An 18,651-nucleotide genomic window follows, 5' to 3' on the forward strand; every position below is an offset into this window, starting at 1 on the left:
GGGGTGCTTTGAATGCGATTTCCTGCTTCCTAGCAGGGGGTTGGACTGGATGGCCCATGTGGTCTCTTCCAACTCTACTATTCTATGATTCTATGATTCTATGATTCTAAGGATTGGTCTAACAAAAGGGATAAACATCAGAACTCATAATAACTCACTTTCTGAAAGGGCATGTCCCCTCCCCTCCTATTTAAATCAATCAATTGGACATGCAATATCTATATTCATTAAAATATATGCCAGTACAGGCTTACTGGAAATTTAATAATGCAATTTATTATTGTTGCTTGTTATAATGTTAGACAGTCCTTGCCCATTACTTAAAAAGAAACTTTTGGTGAGTTAGAGAAAACTATAATCATAAAATGTGGAGCAAATCTGACAAAAAAAAATTACAAATGCCCAAGAACACCCCGAAATATAATTTTAACTTGGTAACACACTGTAGTTCCCACAAATTATAAATGACTCTATGCAACCTCTAGTGGACGCTGTTTCTCTGCTGAGTAATAAGGCACACTAATCTTTCAAAAAGAAGATATGGGGAAATTTGGGGGGAAATCACAGCTTTAAAGTTTCTTTTCTGGACTACATATCAAAGAAACATCAATGAGAAAGATGAATAATTACATCCTACATTTCACTGAATTCAATTAATTAAAATATTAATTCATTATTTCAATTTAATTTCACTGGATTCAAATAAAAATACACTTCATTGAATTCAATCCAATACATTCACTGAATTCTGAGTAGAAACAAGAAGGGTTTAAAATTAATCTCATGGTCTGTGTTGGTTTGTTTTGAGCTTAACAGATTTCTAAATTTGTCATTACCATTTCCCCTAAAATAAGACAGTGTCTTATATTAATTTTTGCTCCCAAAGATGTACTAGGTCTTATTTTCAGGGGATGTCTTATTTTTTCATGAAGAAGAATTCACATTTATTGTTGGACAAAAAAAAGAGAACATTTATTATATACTGTACAGAGTTGTCATCACAAAACAGCATGACCATATATCTGCTTTGAAGTGGATGATATGAGTCTAAACTGTCATAGAAAACAGGTTTCTGAATCCTGATTATTTGTTTTGAAGTGGGTGATATGAGTCTAAACTGTCACAAAATCCAGGTTTCTGAATCCAGATTATCTGCTTTGAAGCAGAGGAGGATATTTGCTTTGAAGTGGGTGATATGAGTCTAAACTGTCACAAAATCCAGGTTTCTGAATCCAGATTATCTGCTTTGAAGCAGAGGAGGATATTTGCTTTGAAGTGGATGATATGAGTCTAAACTGTCACAAAATCCAGGTTTCTTAATTCAGATTATATGCTTTGAAGTGGATGATATGAGTCTAAAACAGGGGTCCCCAAACTATTTAAACTGGGGGCCAGTTCAGTGTCCCTCAGACCATTGGAGGGCTGGACTATAGTTTAAAAAAACTATGAACAAATTCCTATGCACACTGCACATATCTTATGAGCCTGCTTTAGGCTAATGAGATGCTCAATGCCTGGTTCCATATTTGTTCCCCCAGGCAGGAAGCAGCCAGGCCTTGAAGTTGCAAAGCTTTTCAATACTAATCAAGGTGATTAATTGCAATATTCTCACTGGCCTCTAACAGACAAGAGTTATTTCTCCCACCCTGGACCTTCCACAGATATATAAACCTCCCTTGCCTAGTTTCCAGCAAACCTCACAGCCTCTGAGGATGCCTACCATAGATGTGGGTGAAATGTCAGGAGAGAGTGCTTCTGGAACATGGCCATACAGCCCAGAAAACTCACAGCAACCCAGTGATTCCAGGCATGAAAGCCTTCAGAAACAATGTTTGTCTTTATTACTGAAGCAGCAGGCAAGGGAGGGACTTTAGGATCCAGCTCGGCTGTTTCCTTCCTCTTCTATCAAAGCAGTGGGCGGGAGAGGGACTTTAGGAGCCCGCTCGCAGTTCTCCTGTTTTTCTTCTCTTTTCTTCTCTTCCAAATTGGCAACAGAGACAGCGCGGCTGTAGACTGCGCATCGTCTTCTTCTTCTCTTTCTTCCTCATCCAAAGCAGTGGAGACAGCACTGCTTTGGGAGAAAAGAAGGAAGGAGAGGAAAGAAGCAGCAGCAGCCATTCGGCAGGGAGCGTGTCCCCATTACCGCTGCCATTTCCCCCCGTCTGATACTGGAAGCGCACAGATGTACGAGCAGCAGGCAGGCAAACAAGCAAGCAAGAAGGAGCCCCACCGCGCCTTCCTTGATGATGGCGCCTCCATCGAAGAAGGCACGGAGGGCCCCTTCTTGCTTGCTTGCTTGCCTGCCTGCCCTTTGTACATCCAGGCATTTCCAGCACCAGAGGGGGAATATGGCAGCAGGGATGCGCTCTCTGCCGAGTGGATAAAGACTTGGGGGAAATCCAGCAAGGGCGAGTTGAGTGTGTGGGGCTAGGCCTCCCAGGGAGCCAGGGAGGGAGGGAGGGAGGGAGGAAGGGAAGGGGCCAGATGGTTGGGTCTTTCTCCTCCTTTGAGCCCCTCGGTGGCCGGCCCAGGCTAGAGGGTGCGAGCAAGAGGCAAGGGAAGGGGGGAGGGCTCCTTCCATGGCGGCGGCTCCTTCCTACTAGGTCTTACTTTTGGGGGAGGTCTTATATTTGGCCAGTCACCAAAATCTCTACTAGGTCTTATTTTATGGGGATGTCCTATTTTTGGGGAAACACGGTTTATTTATTTATTTATTTACATTACTTTTACCCCGCCTTTCTCTCCTAGGAGACTCAAAGCAGCTTACAGTAAATAGGCAAAAATTCAATGCCTAAAAACAATGTAAAAACAAAAATTCATATAAAACAATCTACAAAACAACAGTTTATATAAAACAGATACCATTACAAAATAAAAACACATTATATAAAATTTTAAGAATGTCCAAGATTAAAATCCATTCATCCAGAATCCTCAAGTCTTCGTACAGGTCATGTAAAGTCCATGTTCTCATTCATTAAAAGCTTGTGTGCACAACCATGTCTTTAAGGCTTTCCTGAAGCCTAGGAGAGTTGGTATCTGCCGTATGTTGCTGGGGAGGGTGTTCCACAGCCAAGGACATATATGTCCACAGCCATGTACATATATTATATGTGGTATAATAGCTGCTGTTGTTTTTCACCCCAAAGGTCATATTGTTAGCCTTTAGGCAAGAGAAGGGAAATGTGTGAGGCCTTCAAGATATAGTTAAACTGCAATTCTCATCACATCTACCCACCACAAACCATGGTTAGGGATGTTGGGAGTTGTCATCCAGCAACAGCTGGTTAAGCAAACACTCCCTCTCATGCTTTTCCCATTCACAATGTTCTCTTTCTTCCACTGAATAATCATGCAAATATCTCCATAATCGCACAGAGCTTTGCTCCCACATTCTGTCCTAAGGATGTAGTTAGGTTAATCAACAGCTGTATGGATGAATGCAAAGAAAACCAGGATTTACAGTTGAATATTTAACTTGTACTACCTTTCCTTGTTTAATGCTTTTTCAGTCAATACGCTTGCACCATTATGGCTTCATATACATATCGAAATAGCCAATTCTAAGCTTTATTTATTAAATATTCTAAAATTCTATAGCCTCAAAAGGTAATGACTACTGACTGTGCACTGAAATAAATATTCTTTTATTTTGTCTCAAAAACACATCATTTTTATTTATGATGTATGGCTCATAGTTTAAGTCATGTTAATTATTTTTTCCTCCACTTTACAGAGGACACAGGTAGAATCTTCAGTTATTTATTATCCTTGTCATGTGAATTCACTATATTGAATCATTTCTTATCTTGTTGACTCTCTATTCCCTGTTGATTCCAGAAATTTTATAGCATAAAGGCACTATACATGTATTTCCATCTGTTTAAGTGATGAAAAGAATGTGTTATTGCTACTTAGTTGTTTGTTGTAAGCATGGGACTTTTGTATACTACTCTAAAGGGCTACTGGAGATTGCTTGTCTTGATGTTTATTTCATAAAGGTATACTACTGGGAAGGTGAAATTACTTTTTATTTCAACTTACAAAGCAATGCACCTCCTCCCTCCAATGACTGCAATAAACACAGGAATACTGTTGCTATAAGAAGTATTCAAAGTAAGAGCATCCGCATAAATTAGAAATGCGTACACTACATTTCCACCCAAAGCAAGAGAGAAATACTATTATCACCTTCCCTTCCACGTGATGACTGAATGTGAGGAGAAGAAGAGGAGCAAGCTCATTCTTCTGAGAGTTCAGCAAAAGGCAACCAGGGTGTACATGCATAGAATTCATGTAACAAATTCTGTTTGTGCAGGGTTGTCAAGCATGTGGAAGTCTCTAGAAATGCAGAGCTATTTACACATTTGCTGACCACATGGAGGTTAGGGAGTCAACTAGGGGGAAAACATAGGTCAGAGAAGGCACTGTCTTTTTGCTCTTCCATTCTAGTTGAGACTTGAAACTGGAATTAGAGCCTAGTGTTTATCTGAATATGCAGTCTTCCCTTGTTCTAGGAATCAGAATCTAAAATCATGTGTTTTAATTATTCTGTAACCCATCTCAAGGAGAGGCGAATAAGAAATAAAATTATTATTATTATTATTATTATTATTATTATTATTGACAGAAAGATATAGTATCACACAGCAAACAAGATATATATGCTGGATTTCGTATCACAAAATCACAAGTTGAACACTTCCCAAGTGATTAGGACTGTGTGATGTGTTTTCATATGACGCGTGCAGATCCCAGTAAGGTGGCCTTTTGCAGTTGACAAATCGTAATTTTGTCAATGTTTCCTCTTCTTCATTCACACAGTCATTTCCAACTCTTTGTGACCTCATGGACCAGTTCACGCCAGAGCTCCCTGTTCGCCGTCGCCGCCCCCAGTTTCTTCAAGTTCATGCTAGTCACTTCAAGGATACCATCCATGCATCTTGCCTTTGGTTGGTCTCTCTTCCTTTTTCCTTCAATTTTCCCCAGCATCATGATCTTTTCCAAGCTTTCCTGTATTCTCACGATGTGGCCAAATACTTCATCTTTGCCTCTAGTATCTTTCCCTCCAGTGAGCAGCCGGGCATTATTTCCTAGAGGATGGACTGGTCAATGTTTATTGTTTCCAAATGCCAGCTGAGATCTTTTGGCACGGCACCCAGTGCACGGATTACCACTGGGACCACCTATACTGGTTTATGCCAGAGCCTTTGCAGTTCAATTTTGAGGTCCTGATAATGACTGAGTTTTTCCTGTTGTTTTTCATCAATTCGACTGTTGTTGTTATTATCATTATTATTAGAATCTGGCAACAAATAAGGAAATTGAACAATGTCCCAGAGGTTGGAAATGCTCAATTTGCATTCCACAGGGCAACTCCATTAATATGCCATACAGACAAAATGATGGTCAACATTGTACAGACTTTTACCTTTGTAAAAGTTTTGTAAAATGTTGAACTTTTACCTTCAAAAATCAGAAATGACTTTAGAAATGAAATGCCAGAATCCCCTACTTTTGAACACAGTTTAGAACCATTATTTTTTGTCGATTGCAGAAGCCTAGTAAACAGTGGAGAGTATTATTGATGTGTGGACAGTGGACTAAGATCCAGCCCGATCCACCTTTCCACACATCAAAACCACTGGTGGTTACTTGTTTCATGGAAGCTCCAGAGTAATCTGTGCTTCTTATTGTGATGTCTTAAATGCTTCTTATTGTGATGGCTTAAATGCTGCAAGCAATGCTTCTGCTGTGGAACAAACTGTACGTCGTATGGACTGTTTGCAGAAGGTTTCGTGTGAGTATGTTTTGTTTGGTCCGTCTAGTAACTTACAAAATCCTGAAACTACTATTGCCAGTGGTCATGGTGTCTGAGCACACACTGAAATGATAAGATTTCTAACCTAGGTGTAAATTTGTATTTGAAGAATTCTTTTTGTAAGTTCTCACCATCCTTCTTTGTAACTGAAAGTGTTCACTGGAAACTATGTAGCAGGGTCTTAAGTAAAACACTCCTTAAAAGAAAATTGATTTTTCAACTGTAGACTCTAAATCCCCATTGGTTTAGAGATGCCAAATCATAAAGCTCAAAAAGTAATTTTCAGTCATGTTTGATTCTGAACTTATCATCTTTAGATGACAGTCAAGCCCCTAATTAACTACATTGCTGAAAAATATATCTCCTGCTAAGAAATGCTGATGAAACAATAGTGATAATTAATCATGCCAGTTTCATACTCCTATTATGTCTGCATATTTAAACGGAATTTAATTGCCTAAGTCTTTGGGAAAGAAATTTAAATGCAAGCTTTAGACTCTATATTAATAAAAAATGCATTGAAATATAGTGCATATTATTTGTAGTAAGTACACTTCTTGATTTTTCTAGAAATGGTAAGCTGCAAGTATTTTTCATTTATTATTTTTCATCATATGATAGAAATTCTAACGCAATGTGCTACAGAAGGTTCTTAAAGTGAAAAAGGTGTAACATTAAATTAAGTCTTAGTAGAATCAAAATAATTCATGCAGTTCATGCAAACTGTAGTCTTTTAACAAATCCTAGCTTTATCATCTACACAGCAGTTCTCAAAGTGTGCTTCACAGAGCCCTTGGGGTTCTGTGAAGCATACTGAGAGGCTCCACAGTTCCCTTCTCTTTCTCCCTCATCCTCCTCCCCTCCAAGCATTCCCTCCTCTTTCCTGCTCCTCCCCCCCAACCTCCCTTGCCACCAAAAGTCTTTTTCCTTCACCTTGCTTCCAAAACGCTATTTCCCTCCTACCATTCAGGTAATAATAATAATATTATTATTACAAAGGCTAGGTGGCCATCTATTGGAAGTACTTTGATTGTGCTTTTCCTGCATGGCAGAAGGGAGTTGAACTGGATGGTCCCTGGAGTTTCTGTTGTTGTTGTTATTGTTGTTGTTGTTGTTGTTCCAAAGGCTGGGTGGCCATCTTTTGGGGATGCTTTGATTGTGCTTTTCCTGCATGGTAGAAGGTGGTTGGACTGGATCGTCCCTGGGGTCTTTCACTGAAATACTGTTAAGCTCATTTTAAATATTGAATTGTTCTTTCTTTCTTTCTTTTTTGCACTTTAAATGAGTCATGCACAGTTCATGTTTTTTCAAATTAGTTCACATAAACACTCTCCATCCATCTGCCACTGAATTGGCCCGTCTGTCAAATTGTAAATGACAATGCATCAAAGTATTTGCCCATGCCAGATATATATATAAGATATAATGTTAATATATAAACATTTACTTGGGTCTCCATGAAAAATGTTTGCTTCAAAAAGGGCTCCACAGCTGAAAAAGTTTGAGAACCTCTAATCTAGCACATTCTGAAAAATACAATTTCCAGAGGTTGATTTGACAATATAGTCATGATGTAGGACATTGAAAAATAGCAATTTGAAAAGTTCCTGTTATATCTGTAACTTCCAGAATCCCTAGAACTATCAATGGTTTTATGGGCGTAGATATTATAGGAGTTTTGCTCCTCAGAAATGTATTTTTAAAGAAGGGTAGATAAAATGAAGGAAGGCTTCTGCATAAAAGGTATTTTCTGTTGGTTTGTATGGGTTTACATGTTTTCAAGGAGAAAAGGAGGAATAAACAAAAGCCAGAAGATTTTCTGTAAAAGATTTTCATGTAAAAATATGCTATGGACTATGCACACAACTAATAAAGTCCTGGAGCAGGAATTCCTTGCCCTTTGGCCTCAACCTTAAACAGAAAGGAGCAACGGATAGATCAATGCTGATTGTTTCATGTTAAACTGTTATATGTCTTATCTAGTCTTTGTGACAGAAATGTCCAATCTTTCCAATTAAGATTTAAATAGCAGCTAAATCCTATAGCACTGAGGTTAAACTTCAACATTTGATGCAAAAACTGAATATTTGCTTTAAACTGGTATATCAGAATTCTTCAACAATAGATATTGTTTGGAATAAAACTAGGAAGTGTACTCACGAAATGCTCGATAGAATTCTTCTAGGCATAGGTGCTTGTCACTGTTATAATCATCATATTTCAACAGATCGAAAAGGGAACAGTCAGAGAGATCTTTGCCAAGTTCATCCTGTTTTATTACCTGACAAGAAAATTATAAGCATGAAATTACACTGGAGCTATAAGAGTTGAATGGTATAATTAAGTATTTCTAATATCATTTAATATATCATTTTAAAGAGGCTGCAAGGCAATGAACTGGAACTATGTAAAGTAAGAATGTGCAGTTGCTTTGTAATTATATATGTCATTCATGAAAATGTTAATGCATTTTTGACTAGGAATATTTAGATTTGGAACAATGCGAAGTGAAACAATAGATATGTAATGTATACCAGATTACTGAAAGGCAAACATTTCTGTCTGCAATCACTATTTCCTTCATTCATAGATATTTCTCCAGAAAGGAAGAAAGAGTCAAATATACCCAGGGCCATAGCCAGAAAAAAAATAAATTCAGGGGCGGTTTGAAACTTTTTTAAATGAATCATAAAGAGTAGATCCATAGCTCAAATTAATTTAGAAATCAGGCTCCATCGATAAACTTCAGTGGAAGCTCATGGGGATTTGGTCAACCAGTTAAAATTCATTAGTAAACCAGGTTTTTTCAACCTGAAAAATGGGGGGGGGAGGTTGAACCCCTACCCCCCCCCCCCTTGGCTACAGCTCTGAATATACCCCATCTTCATGAACCAAGAAACAATGTAAATGTCGATGTGGAAAATTGTGTGAAGTATGGATGTAATACCTGACTTAGGGCACATCTCCGCTGACCACTTAAGTTAGATGGGCTCTGAATCCATTATGTGGCAGCCAAACACTGCAGAGAGCTGATCTGAAGGTGTGACAAAGTTGGGGGTTACTCCAAATTCTGACCAAGACTTCAGAGTATCCAACAACTTTGGGCCATCCAGAATGGAACTAGACACAATTGATCATATTATCTTGTCCCATCCTCCATGTTATGGTGGTCTCCAGCTGTAGAATGATTGTATTTGTCTCCTTTGCTTGCAGTGATATCACCTGAGGAAATGGGGCAATCTGGAAAGAGAGAGGGATAAAAGAGGAATTCTTCCTCTCCCCCTCTTTTTCTCTCACTGCTGACATCAATGCAAGTGATGGTTGACAAGTAAGACTCATGCCATGGCTGGAGACTGTCATGATATGAGGGATGGAGAAAACAATAAGGTTCGTCGTCCAGTGGTACCAAACCATGTTTTTATTCACATTCTAAAGAGGACAACTTCTCCCTAACTTGACAACATCTTGGAAAAAATAGTAAGATTTTAGGGCATTAGTATTGGTTTCAAGAGAGGTCGGGTGTTTGTTTGTTTTTTCACTCTCCCACAAAATGCACAGACTAGAACAATACAGTTTCTGTTGGCTTATTGCATAAATTACTAAGAGTAGTAGTCCTAGATGAGTTATTTTTAATCTTTTTTAACAACAGTCAGTTAGCCGCTCCTTTCCTTGTTTGCTGTGTGCATGAACATAATTTCATGAAGAGTTTTGTAGAAAGATATTTTGCATTAATTATAAAACACTTGGTGTTTCACCCATAAAGTCTGTGTGGTAAAGTGGTTGGAGTGTTGGATCAGAAGACCAGAGTCTGAGGCATGAGAACTAGGCTTATGCAATCCAGGTAAACCGCTATCCATTTCAGCATCCTGGATTTCGGTGGGGGTCCCATCCTGTTTTTTTGGAGCCTCCCAAATTCAAGAGGAAGAAATCCATTTTCAATCTGGGAAGCCAAAAGATTTGTTTTATATCTGGCCCATTATGGGAAGGACTTCCCAGGCTCCCCTTCCTGTCATTTTAGGCATTGTTTGTCCTTATATCCTTCATTAAGACTTGAATTAAATGAATCAGAGTTAAGATACCATTCTTTCTGCGATCTTTTCCCTTCTGTCTGTAGAGAAGACCTGGGTTTAATGATTTGTTAAAGCTATTTCTGCTCTAGAGGAGACAGGAGCTGCAGGTGCGTGCACCTCACAAGCTCTCTCCCTTCAAGAGGCAGTTTTCCAAGGCATTTTAAGGGTCTTCTCATTTCAAAGGGAAGAAAGAGCAATCGACTTGGAGGTACCCTACTCTGGGCTTCCTTTAAAAAGCCCTCCCTTCTCTTGATTTGGAGCCACTAGAAAGGAGAATTTGGGGCACCTTAGAATGCTATTTTTTCCCCTAGGTGCTTCAATCTCCTTTCTGCTTTCACCTAAAGAGATAAGTGAGGCCTTAAGAAACCCTGCTTCCTGGGATCCTTTCCCTTCTAACCTTAGAGATGACCTGGGTTTAAAGCTTCATTAAAGATGTTTCTACCACGGCCCAAGGGAGCAATTGTTTCAAATGGCAGAGGAAGAGATCCAACTGAAAAGATTAGGAATAACTTTTTGAGAGTAAGAACTGTTGGAGAGTGGCCTGGGAGTGTAGTAGAGTCTCTGGAGCCTTCTCTGGAGGCTTTTCTGCAGAGGCTGTCTATTGGGAGTGCTTTGATTGTGCCTCCTTGCATGGCAGGGGGTTGGACTGCATGGCTTTTGGTGGTCTCTTCCAGCACTGCGATTCTAGGATTATACAGCAGGAGTAGGCAATACCGGGTCTGATGGATGCAATTTTTCCTATCCCATACACCATCTCATCCTGACAAAGGCTAACTTTCTTGAGATCCAAACATTTTCCATCTTTTCTTCACTTTCTGCCTCTGAAAGAGAAGAGGAAGGGGAGGAAAGGCAAGGAAGGGGGCTTGGGGAGAACCCCCTTCCTCCTGGCCAGCCCACTCTGCTCATGTTTGTTCTAGCAGCTGCGTCCCTCCCCACATTCCATGTGTAACAGAAAGAAACTGAAAGCAGATGGTTTTCGTGAACCACTGTTCTGTTGTGGCAGGAAAAATGCCTCAGAATCCATGATGTTACAGACTTCCAAACAAGCTGAACAAGCCGAAGACAAACATCCAAAACAAATCCATGCACAAGCCTAATGGAAACCAACTTTGTAACCTTGGATATCCTTTCTCAATATCAGAGAAAGGCAATTGCAAACCCAAAGAAAACTTTGTGATAGGTGCACCTTAGGGTCATCAAAAATTGAAAATGACTTGAAAGCACAAAGAGAAGTTTCATTCTTGCACCAGTAGTTTGGGAGTAAAAAATCCACAGCTGTCTCACCTTCTCATCTCATCAGTAGCAACATTTTTTCCAAATTCCAAGTATAAAATAATGGTCTTACTTGCAGTAGTATTGGTGTTATTCCAATAACCACTGCCACAATGACAGTATGACTTCATCTAGAGCTGTTTCCAAAGAAATTTACAGAGAAATTGAAGCTCTCTATGGGAAACCTTGCAAAAAAATAGCTTCTGCAAAAGCCACTGTGATTATAACTGAAAATTATTCTAGTTTGCAAGATGTTTTGGACTTAATTCCCATAGCCTAAACCAAAATGGCCAATAGTAAGACATTCTATTGAAATTCCAATCATCTGGATGATGAAAAGGTGAAAAGTACTTGTCTTCATGATAAATCTTGCTTCTACCACAATCCAACCTCAAAAATTGGTATGGAAGTTGCAAATGTTTAGCTGAGCAACACTAAACTAATACTGCCTTAATAACAGTACTACATATATAGTTCAAATTGGCAGTACGGAAAAGCTGAAGGATAAATTTTTTGTGAAAACAAGCAAAACAGATAATTTGGGGTGGGTTCTTTTGGGAAATCTCTATCACTTTTCTCACCATAAAATGTTTATAGGAGAATATGCAGATCCACCATACACGTTGTCACAATCTCTGAAATGATGGCAGCTGGTTATAAGCATAAAAACACCAACAAGATTATATAATTTACATTTTTCTGTTATAAAGAATAAATGCATTTCATTAAAAATAATCCTCTAAAGCATGTCATATGCCTTTAAAAAAAGGATTGACAAGAATTCTTTCATTATAGAATTTTTAAAAATTAACCTCAATACGTTTAACCTGTCAAGAGACAGATAATATTTACTTAATTATTCAAGAGGAAATGAGAAACCAGAAATTGCTGGTTCTGTTTCTGGAAATGCATGTTTTTTCATGGAATTCAAAAAGGCCAGTAAGGATGCAATTTTATGTCTATTGATTCTAAGCGTCTTACACATCACAAGAAGCCTGACTAAAAAATAGTATGAAACTCTCTTTGTAAACTATTTCCTATTTAAATTGGCTCTGCTAACATGAGTAAATGATTTTTCAATATGTGGGTTTCATTCCAGACATAGTTTTCACAATGTTGGTTGCACATACAAAAATTGTACTATTTTGATCAAAGCTGAAAAGAAGAAAAAGCAGTGAGAAAAACAGTCTGTGAACTTCAATCTGCCATTTTTTCTGGGTTTTTCCGTCTCAGAAACTACTTCTAAGAGAATTTTTATTGTACATTTGGGAGTAAAGGTTTGCTGGCAGTAGTGACTACCAAATATACTTCTGTATAAGCCAGCCTCACATAAAAGTCAAGGAATTTTCATATGACCCATTGATAGGTTGTGGATCATTCAATGCTGAAGGGAAAGCACCAGAGCCACTACAAGTGACCAGCCATTCCTGACTGCCACAATTTTCCTGCTCAGGCGTCGTTACCTTCCCGCCGGAGCGGTGCCTATTGATCTACTCACATTGGCATGTTTTCGAACTGCTAGGTTGGCAGAAGCTGGAGCTAACAGCAGTCACTCACGCCGCTCCCGGGGTTTGAACCTGGGACCTTTCGGTCTGCAAGTTCAGCAGCTCAGTGCTTTAACACATGTCGTCACCGGGGCTCCTATTATTATTATTACCTTTATCTATATCCCACCTTTCTCCCCATGGGGACTCAAGGTAGCTAACATCTATCTACACTAATCAGTTTAAAAGAACAATACAAAAGTTAAGAACAATTAAATAATAACAATATGGTAAAACAGAGTTAAATACAGCAAATATATTAACATGGTTTTGAAAACTCATTTTCCCCCAATCTTACTCATCCTCCCCATGTCTTCACTAGATTTAGCCTGAATAAAACCATACCATCTACATACACACAAGTCAGATGTTCACTATATCCAGTTCTATATCCCCTTCGAACTTGGTAGTGTGTTAATAATAATCTGTCAAAGGTTCAATGAAATAATGTGCTGAAATGGAGATACAGTAGAGTCTCACTTATCCAACACCTGCTTATCCAACGTTCTGGATTATCCAACACATTTTTGTAGTCAATGTTTTCAATACATAGTGATATTTTGGTGCTAAATTCGTAAATACAGTAATTACTACATAGCATTATTGTGTATTGAACTATTTTTTCTGTCAAATTTTGTTGCATAACATGTTTTGGTGCTTAATTTGTAAAATCATAACCTAATTTGATGTTTAATGGGCGCTTCCTTAATCTCTCCTTATTATACAACATATTCACTTATCCAACATTCTGCCGGCCCATTTATGTTGGATAAACAAGACTCTACTATAGTTGACATCTCTACTTAGTACCATGAAATATTGGTGGTGGTTGTGTTTTTTTTTTTAAGAATCTCAATAGTTAATTCTAACAGTAGATGTTAAAATATGACACAGAACCTTATCAGACACAAGTCCTCCCCTCTTTCTACACACTTCTAAGACATTTCAGGAATGAAGTGCAATGGATCCCTTCTTATGACATAAAAACTACTTCTGGTTATCATCCATTACACTTTTCCCTGAAATGTAGAAGTGTAGAAAAAAGAGGGTGGACAGGAAATGGGGAGAAACTGTCTTCTGAGCTCCCAATGTGCCTGAAAATGAGAGAAAATGATTAAAAATACATTTGCCTGTGTTAATGGATTTCAGTGATATGGGTTTTTTTATTTGCTGCATTTTTTCCTTCATAGAAATTGTGCTATTGTTAGCGTTTTAACACAGCACTGGTATAATGGAGTAAAACAAAGCCTCAGAAGAGGGGATCATGGTGAAATGATTTATAATAACTCTAGTATAATGAAGGGAGGCAAGGCCTAGCAGGAGGGGATCGTGGCAAAGTGGTTTACAATAACATTGGTATAATGGAGGGAAGGAAGGCATGGGAAAGACAGATCATGGCAAAGGGTTTTAAAATTCCCTCACTTCCCCCCCCCCCCCAAAAAAAATTGATGTGGGTGGTGACTGCACTTGCATGTGTGATGGTTCAGAACATGGGACAGAATGGGAGAACATAAAGCGTCTGATAGGATTTGTAAAATGAAACAATGTCTTTTAAAATGGAAGGGGATGATATGCTTTGCTAAGATTGCCCCTTACTTTCTGCAATGCATCTGATTAAGTTCATAGCCTCTGTATAGCTTTAAAAATGTTATCTGCATTGTATTTCTCAAAAACTGCCAACAGAAAAGCTCACTCCAGACAAACAAAACCTTTGTGGGCATGTAATGTATATATCCCAATGTGTTTTCTCTTAAGCTTATTATATAATGCTATATTAAGCATTTGCCTAATAGGGTCTGAATTATGGTGATAACAAACAAACTTTAATGAATCAGGATACATCAGATATAATATCATCCTATCTTCTAGTTAATACTGCACTGGACAACTTTGGTCCTGATTGAACAATGTGAGTCTTCTTCTGTACTAATTTCATGTTTAGGAATTACCCTGACAATTCACCATTAATCCAGAATGCTTTTAACCTTTAAAATGTTATCAAATGGTCTAGACAGTCTGGGTGTCTAGAACATCAGAACATTTCTTATAAAAGGCTGATGAAAAGCATTTGATTCTGGGACCTTTTTATTCTTTAACTGCCTAATTACTTGCTTCACCTCCTTCTCTTCAGTAGATTTAAATTTTCTCTATGCATAAATGAGAAATGTTTGATCTGAATTTTACAAAAAGAGTTTTTAATCTTGTCCATAATATGTTCTTTGAAGAATACAGTTCTTGATATTAGTATAAAATGTTTTAGCTATAACCTGCCCATTAGAGATTTTGTAACCTGTTTTTCCTTTAGTTCTTACATTGCCTTATCACCTTTTCTGGAGCATAATGCAATTGCCATCAGTACAAAACTGTCACTGCCACAACCAAAATATTTTTTTATTCTAAGGTGTCTAATCCATGATGCTTAGGCTGTAGTTGTTTATACACTTTTAAAGACCCAATTTGTCCATATTTTTGCTACATTTTCTATGACACATTCAAAGATTTTTCATATATGCCAATTTACAACAAAATTGTATGTCATGTTATTTTAATATCACATCTCTAGCAACAGGCTTCATAACAAACAATCCTATAATGCATATCAGAAGGTTCATTAACTTCAAAATACGATTGTAGCATCTTTTACTATATACATAAAGTACTTATTGTTTAACAACTGTCTATTAAAACACCAGATCAATGGGATTTAGATTTCTCCAATCTATGAATATAATACAAAAAATTCACTGTTCATGGTTCGGCATCTTTTTGCCTTTAGTAGATTGAATCATATGCAAGGTAGGTAAGCAAATGTTGCATATCCAGAGAAATCTAAATCTAGCTTACATTATGGGATTTAATGTTATAGCCAAGAATGTATAAGAGTTCAGACATACTTAATTTCTTGTAACTCAAGAATCATATCTCAACAGAAGTATATAGTGGAGCTGATTATATGACCAAATAATACCGTCTTTTCAATGTTTTGAAATGTAATCCCAAATAGAATTATTTCTATACTAAATTGTACCAATACCAAGTTTTACCCACACAATGAGTGTTAATAATAGAGAAGGACGGAAAGGAGACTGGCTTCATCTCGCAATATCTAAAGCAAGTTTACCTACATCATTTGGTAAATATCTTTTCCTCTTGACTCTCTGCACTACTATTCTAGTCCAATTCTGCTTACATAGACACTGGCAATCAAGTAGAAGGACATGTTGGATTTCTAGTGTACACACGTGGACTAAGGTGAGATGAGTAGTTATAATTTATTTGAGAAAATAAAAATGGATTTATTCAGCAGTTCCTGTGATGTACAAATAGAGTGAATTAATAATCTACAGGACCTCCTATTTCCGATGTCAAGTGAATATTTGTGTAGGTGGTGTTTGCCACAATCAAAGGCACAAGATGTATGATTAAATGCTGACAAAGCTAGGGTTTCCTGGGATAACTCTATATGGCATTTAAGAAACAGAATAGAAAAGATAGAACCAGATTCACATTTCTCCTTTCTATTATTCCATCTTTTTAAAAATTAGTATCTGAGATATTTTATCACAATGCCTGTGTCAAATGCTAACTAAATTGATAATACACAATTTATTATATACAGATCAGATATAAGATGAGGTCTAACCTTGGTTTTAGGTTCTGTTTTGTTATGATAGCTCATTCACATACCAGAAGACTGTGGTTTCTAGTTACAGTTAAATTAAAACTACATTCCCTTCATTAGGATTTACAGATTTATTTCTCAATTACATGTGTGTGTATGTATGTATGTGTGTGTGTGTGTGTGTGTGTGTGTGTGTATATATATATATATATATATATATATATATATATATATATATATGAGTGATGGAATTCGAGCACCGAGCAAAACAACAAAAGTAAAGAGCCCCCAACCTCGAAATTTGACAATACAACCCATCATCCACGCCTTAAGGTTGAAACAACACAAACTCACTTCACGCAGCTCCACATGGAGAGAACCCACAAAGCCCCATTGGGAGCCATGTCCGGGAGGGAGGAAAAGAGAAAACGTAATGGCCGCCGCCGCAAGAGGAAAGTCAGGCAAAGGGAAAAAGCTGTCCCCTGGGTCCTAGCGCCCGCCCATCATCCGAATTATTTCTCTCCATATACTCTCCCTTCTACACTATCCAACCCATTTTAACACTCAATATTTTAAATATATGCTATCAACCATGACAATCAACACAATCTGACTCCTAATATTTTAACAAGCTTAAAATCACAACACCAAATAAAAAACAACACTCTTAAAACACAGGAATGCCAGACACTAAACAATCACGGCCAGCTAACACCTCCCACCATCTGCCATGCAGGACACAATCCAAGCACTCCCAACAGATGGCCACCCAGCCTCTCAATAATAATAATAATAACAACAACAACAACATCATCATACAATCCTAACGTTTCTAATATACCCATGATAACGTACTCTATCCCCATTCACAACACCTACAACGTCTCTTATACAACTCTAATATACCGATGATAACGTACTCTATACCCATTCACAACACCTACAACATCTCTTATACAACTCTAATATACCCATGATAACGTACTCTATACCCATTCACAACACCTACAACATCTCTTATACAACTCTAATATACCGATGATAACGTACTCTATACCCATTCACAACACCTACAACATCTCTTATACAACTCTAATATACCGATGATAACGTACTCTATACCCATTCACAACACCTACAACATCTCTTATACACCATTCATACTTACCTCCAACAGACAAAAAACCCCAATAATCACAAATATTGTATATTCGCAACCTTTAGGAAATAATATCCCCTAATGACGCAGCGTCTTCAACCGCTAACCTACTCAACTTCTCCAATGAAACGTTGCACGTTTGAATTCGAAAAATGGAGTCAACCCCCACTATTACCCCACCTTCTCCCAACCCAACAGTTCCAAAACATCCAAAAATCACTACATCCAATATCATCCAAATAAACAACCAAATATTAGTACTCCTCTGACACAAAACTAACAGCGCTCCATACAGTCATACCACCCACATGACCTCCAAGGACTCTACAAACAATGCCACCTCTTCGACTTACAAATACACATGATCACCAACCCACACACTCACACATGACTGGACTTAATATCAGGAAAAAACCTTTACCCTTTACCTTAACTACCTCCAATTCCTCAATACTTTATTTCCCATACCACCAGACTTTGCCACAGCAACGCGTGGCCGGGCACAGCTAGTGTATATATATATATATATATATATATATATATATATATATATAATGAGTACTATCTATGAAAAATAAGCCATAAAATGGGGAAGTTCTGCACATGCATATATCATTCATTCACACTCAATCATTTCATTTCTTCCACAGAAATAAAATAGATGATCATAGATAAACATATTCATATATTTCCTGTCTTAGATATCATACAATATACTGAATGTAAGCAGAGATGTAAACGGGAAGTTCACTTTTTTCTCCTCACTGTGAGGAAATCATCAAAAATTGCAGTGTTCTTAAAAATTGCTTACAGTCCAGAACGTATTCTATGTTTTAAAAATTCACATTGCGTGTGTGTGTGCTGAAAATTGTATTACTTAACATTCTGCACGAGGAACCGGTTTTCTATTTTCTGTGTAGAATTACATATTTATTTTTGCAAAGTGATTGGTTTGTGTGTGCACACATGTCGAGAAAGTAAGATCTATTGGTAAAGAAACAAGATTGGATTTAACAATTCATATCTAGGTTTTAAATATATTGAAACTCTGCAATTTTAAAAAAATATGATCAAAATTTCCAGAAATGTAGCCATGTGAGACTATTGTGACTGAATCAACAGCCAATTCATGTAGCATAAGATTTGTGTACTAGTATCCATTT

General features: G+C 37.6%; 1 protein-coding gene across 2 annotated transcripts in view; it reads right to left on the minus strand.

Annotated features, from left to right (window-relative positions):
- The window catches only part of fstl5 (follistatin like 5), a 452,120-nt gene that overhangs the window by 180,345 nt on the left and 253,124 nt on the right, over positions 1-18,651 (minus strand). For both annotated transcript variants that reach the window (XM_062981258.1, XM_062981257.1), the window contains exon 6: positions 7,982-8,102. In XM_062981258.1, coding sequence (XP_062837328.1) covers positions 7,982-8,102 — 121 coding nt within the window. The remainder of the gene's footprint in view (positions 1-7,981; positions 8,103-18,651) is intronic.

Source organism: Anolis carolinensis, chromosome 5 (genome assembly GCF_035594765.1).
Source record: "Anolis carolinensis isolate JA03-04 chromosome 5, rAnoCar3.1.pri, whole genome shotgun sequence".
Classification (NCBI taxonomy): domain Eukaryota; kingdom Metazoa; phylum Chordata; class Lepidosauria; order Squamata; family Dactyloidae; genus Anolis; species Anolis carolinensis.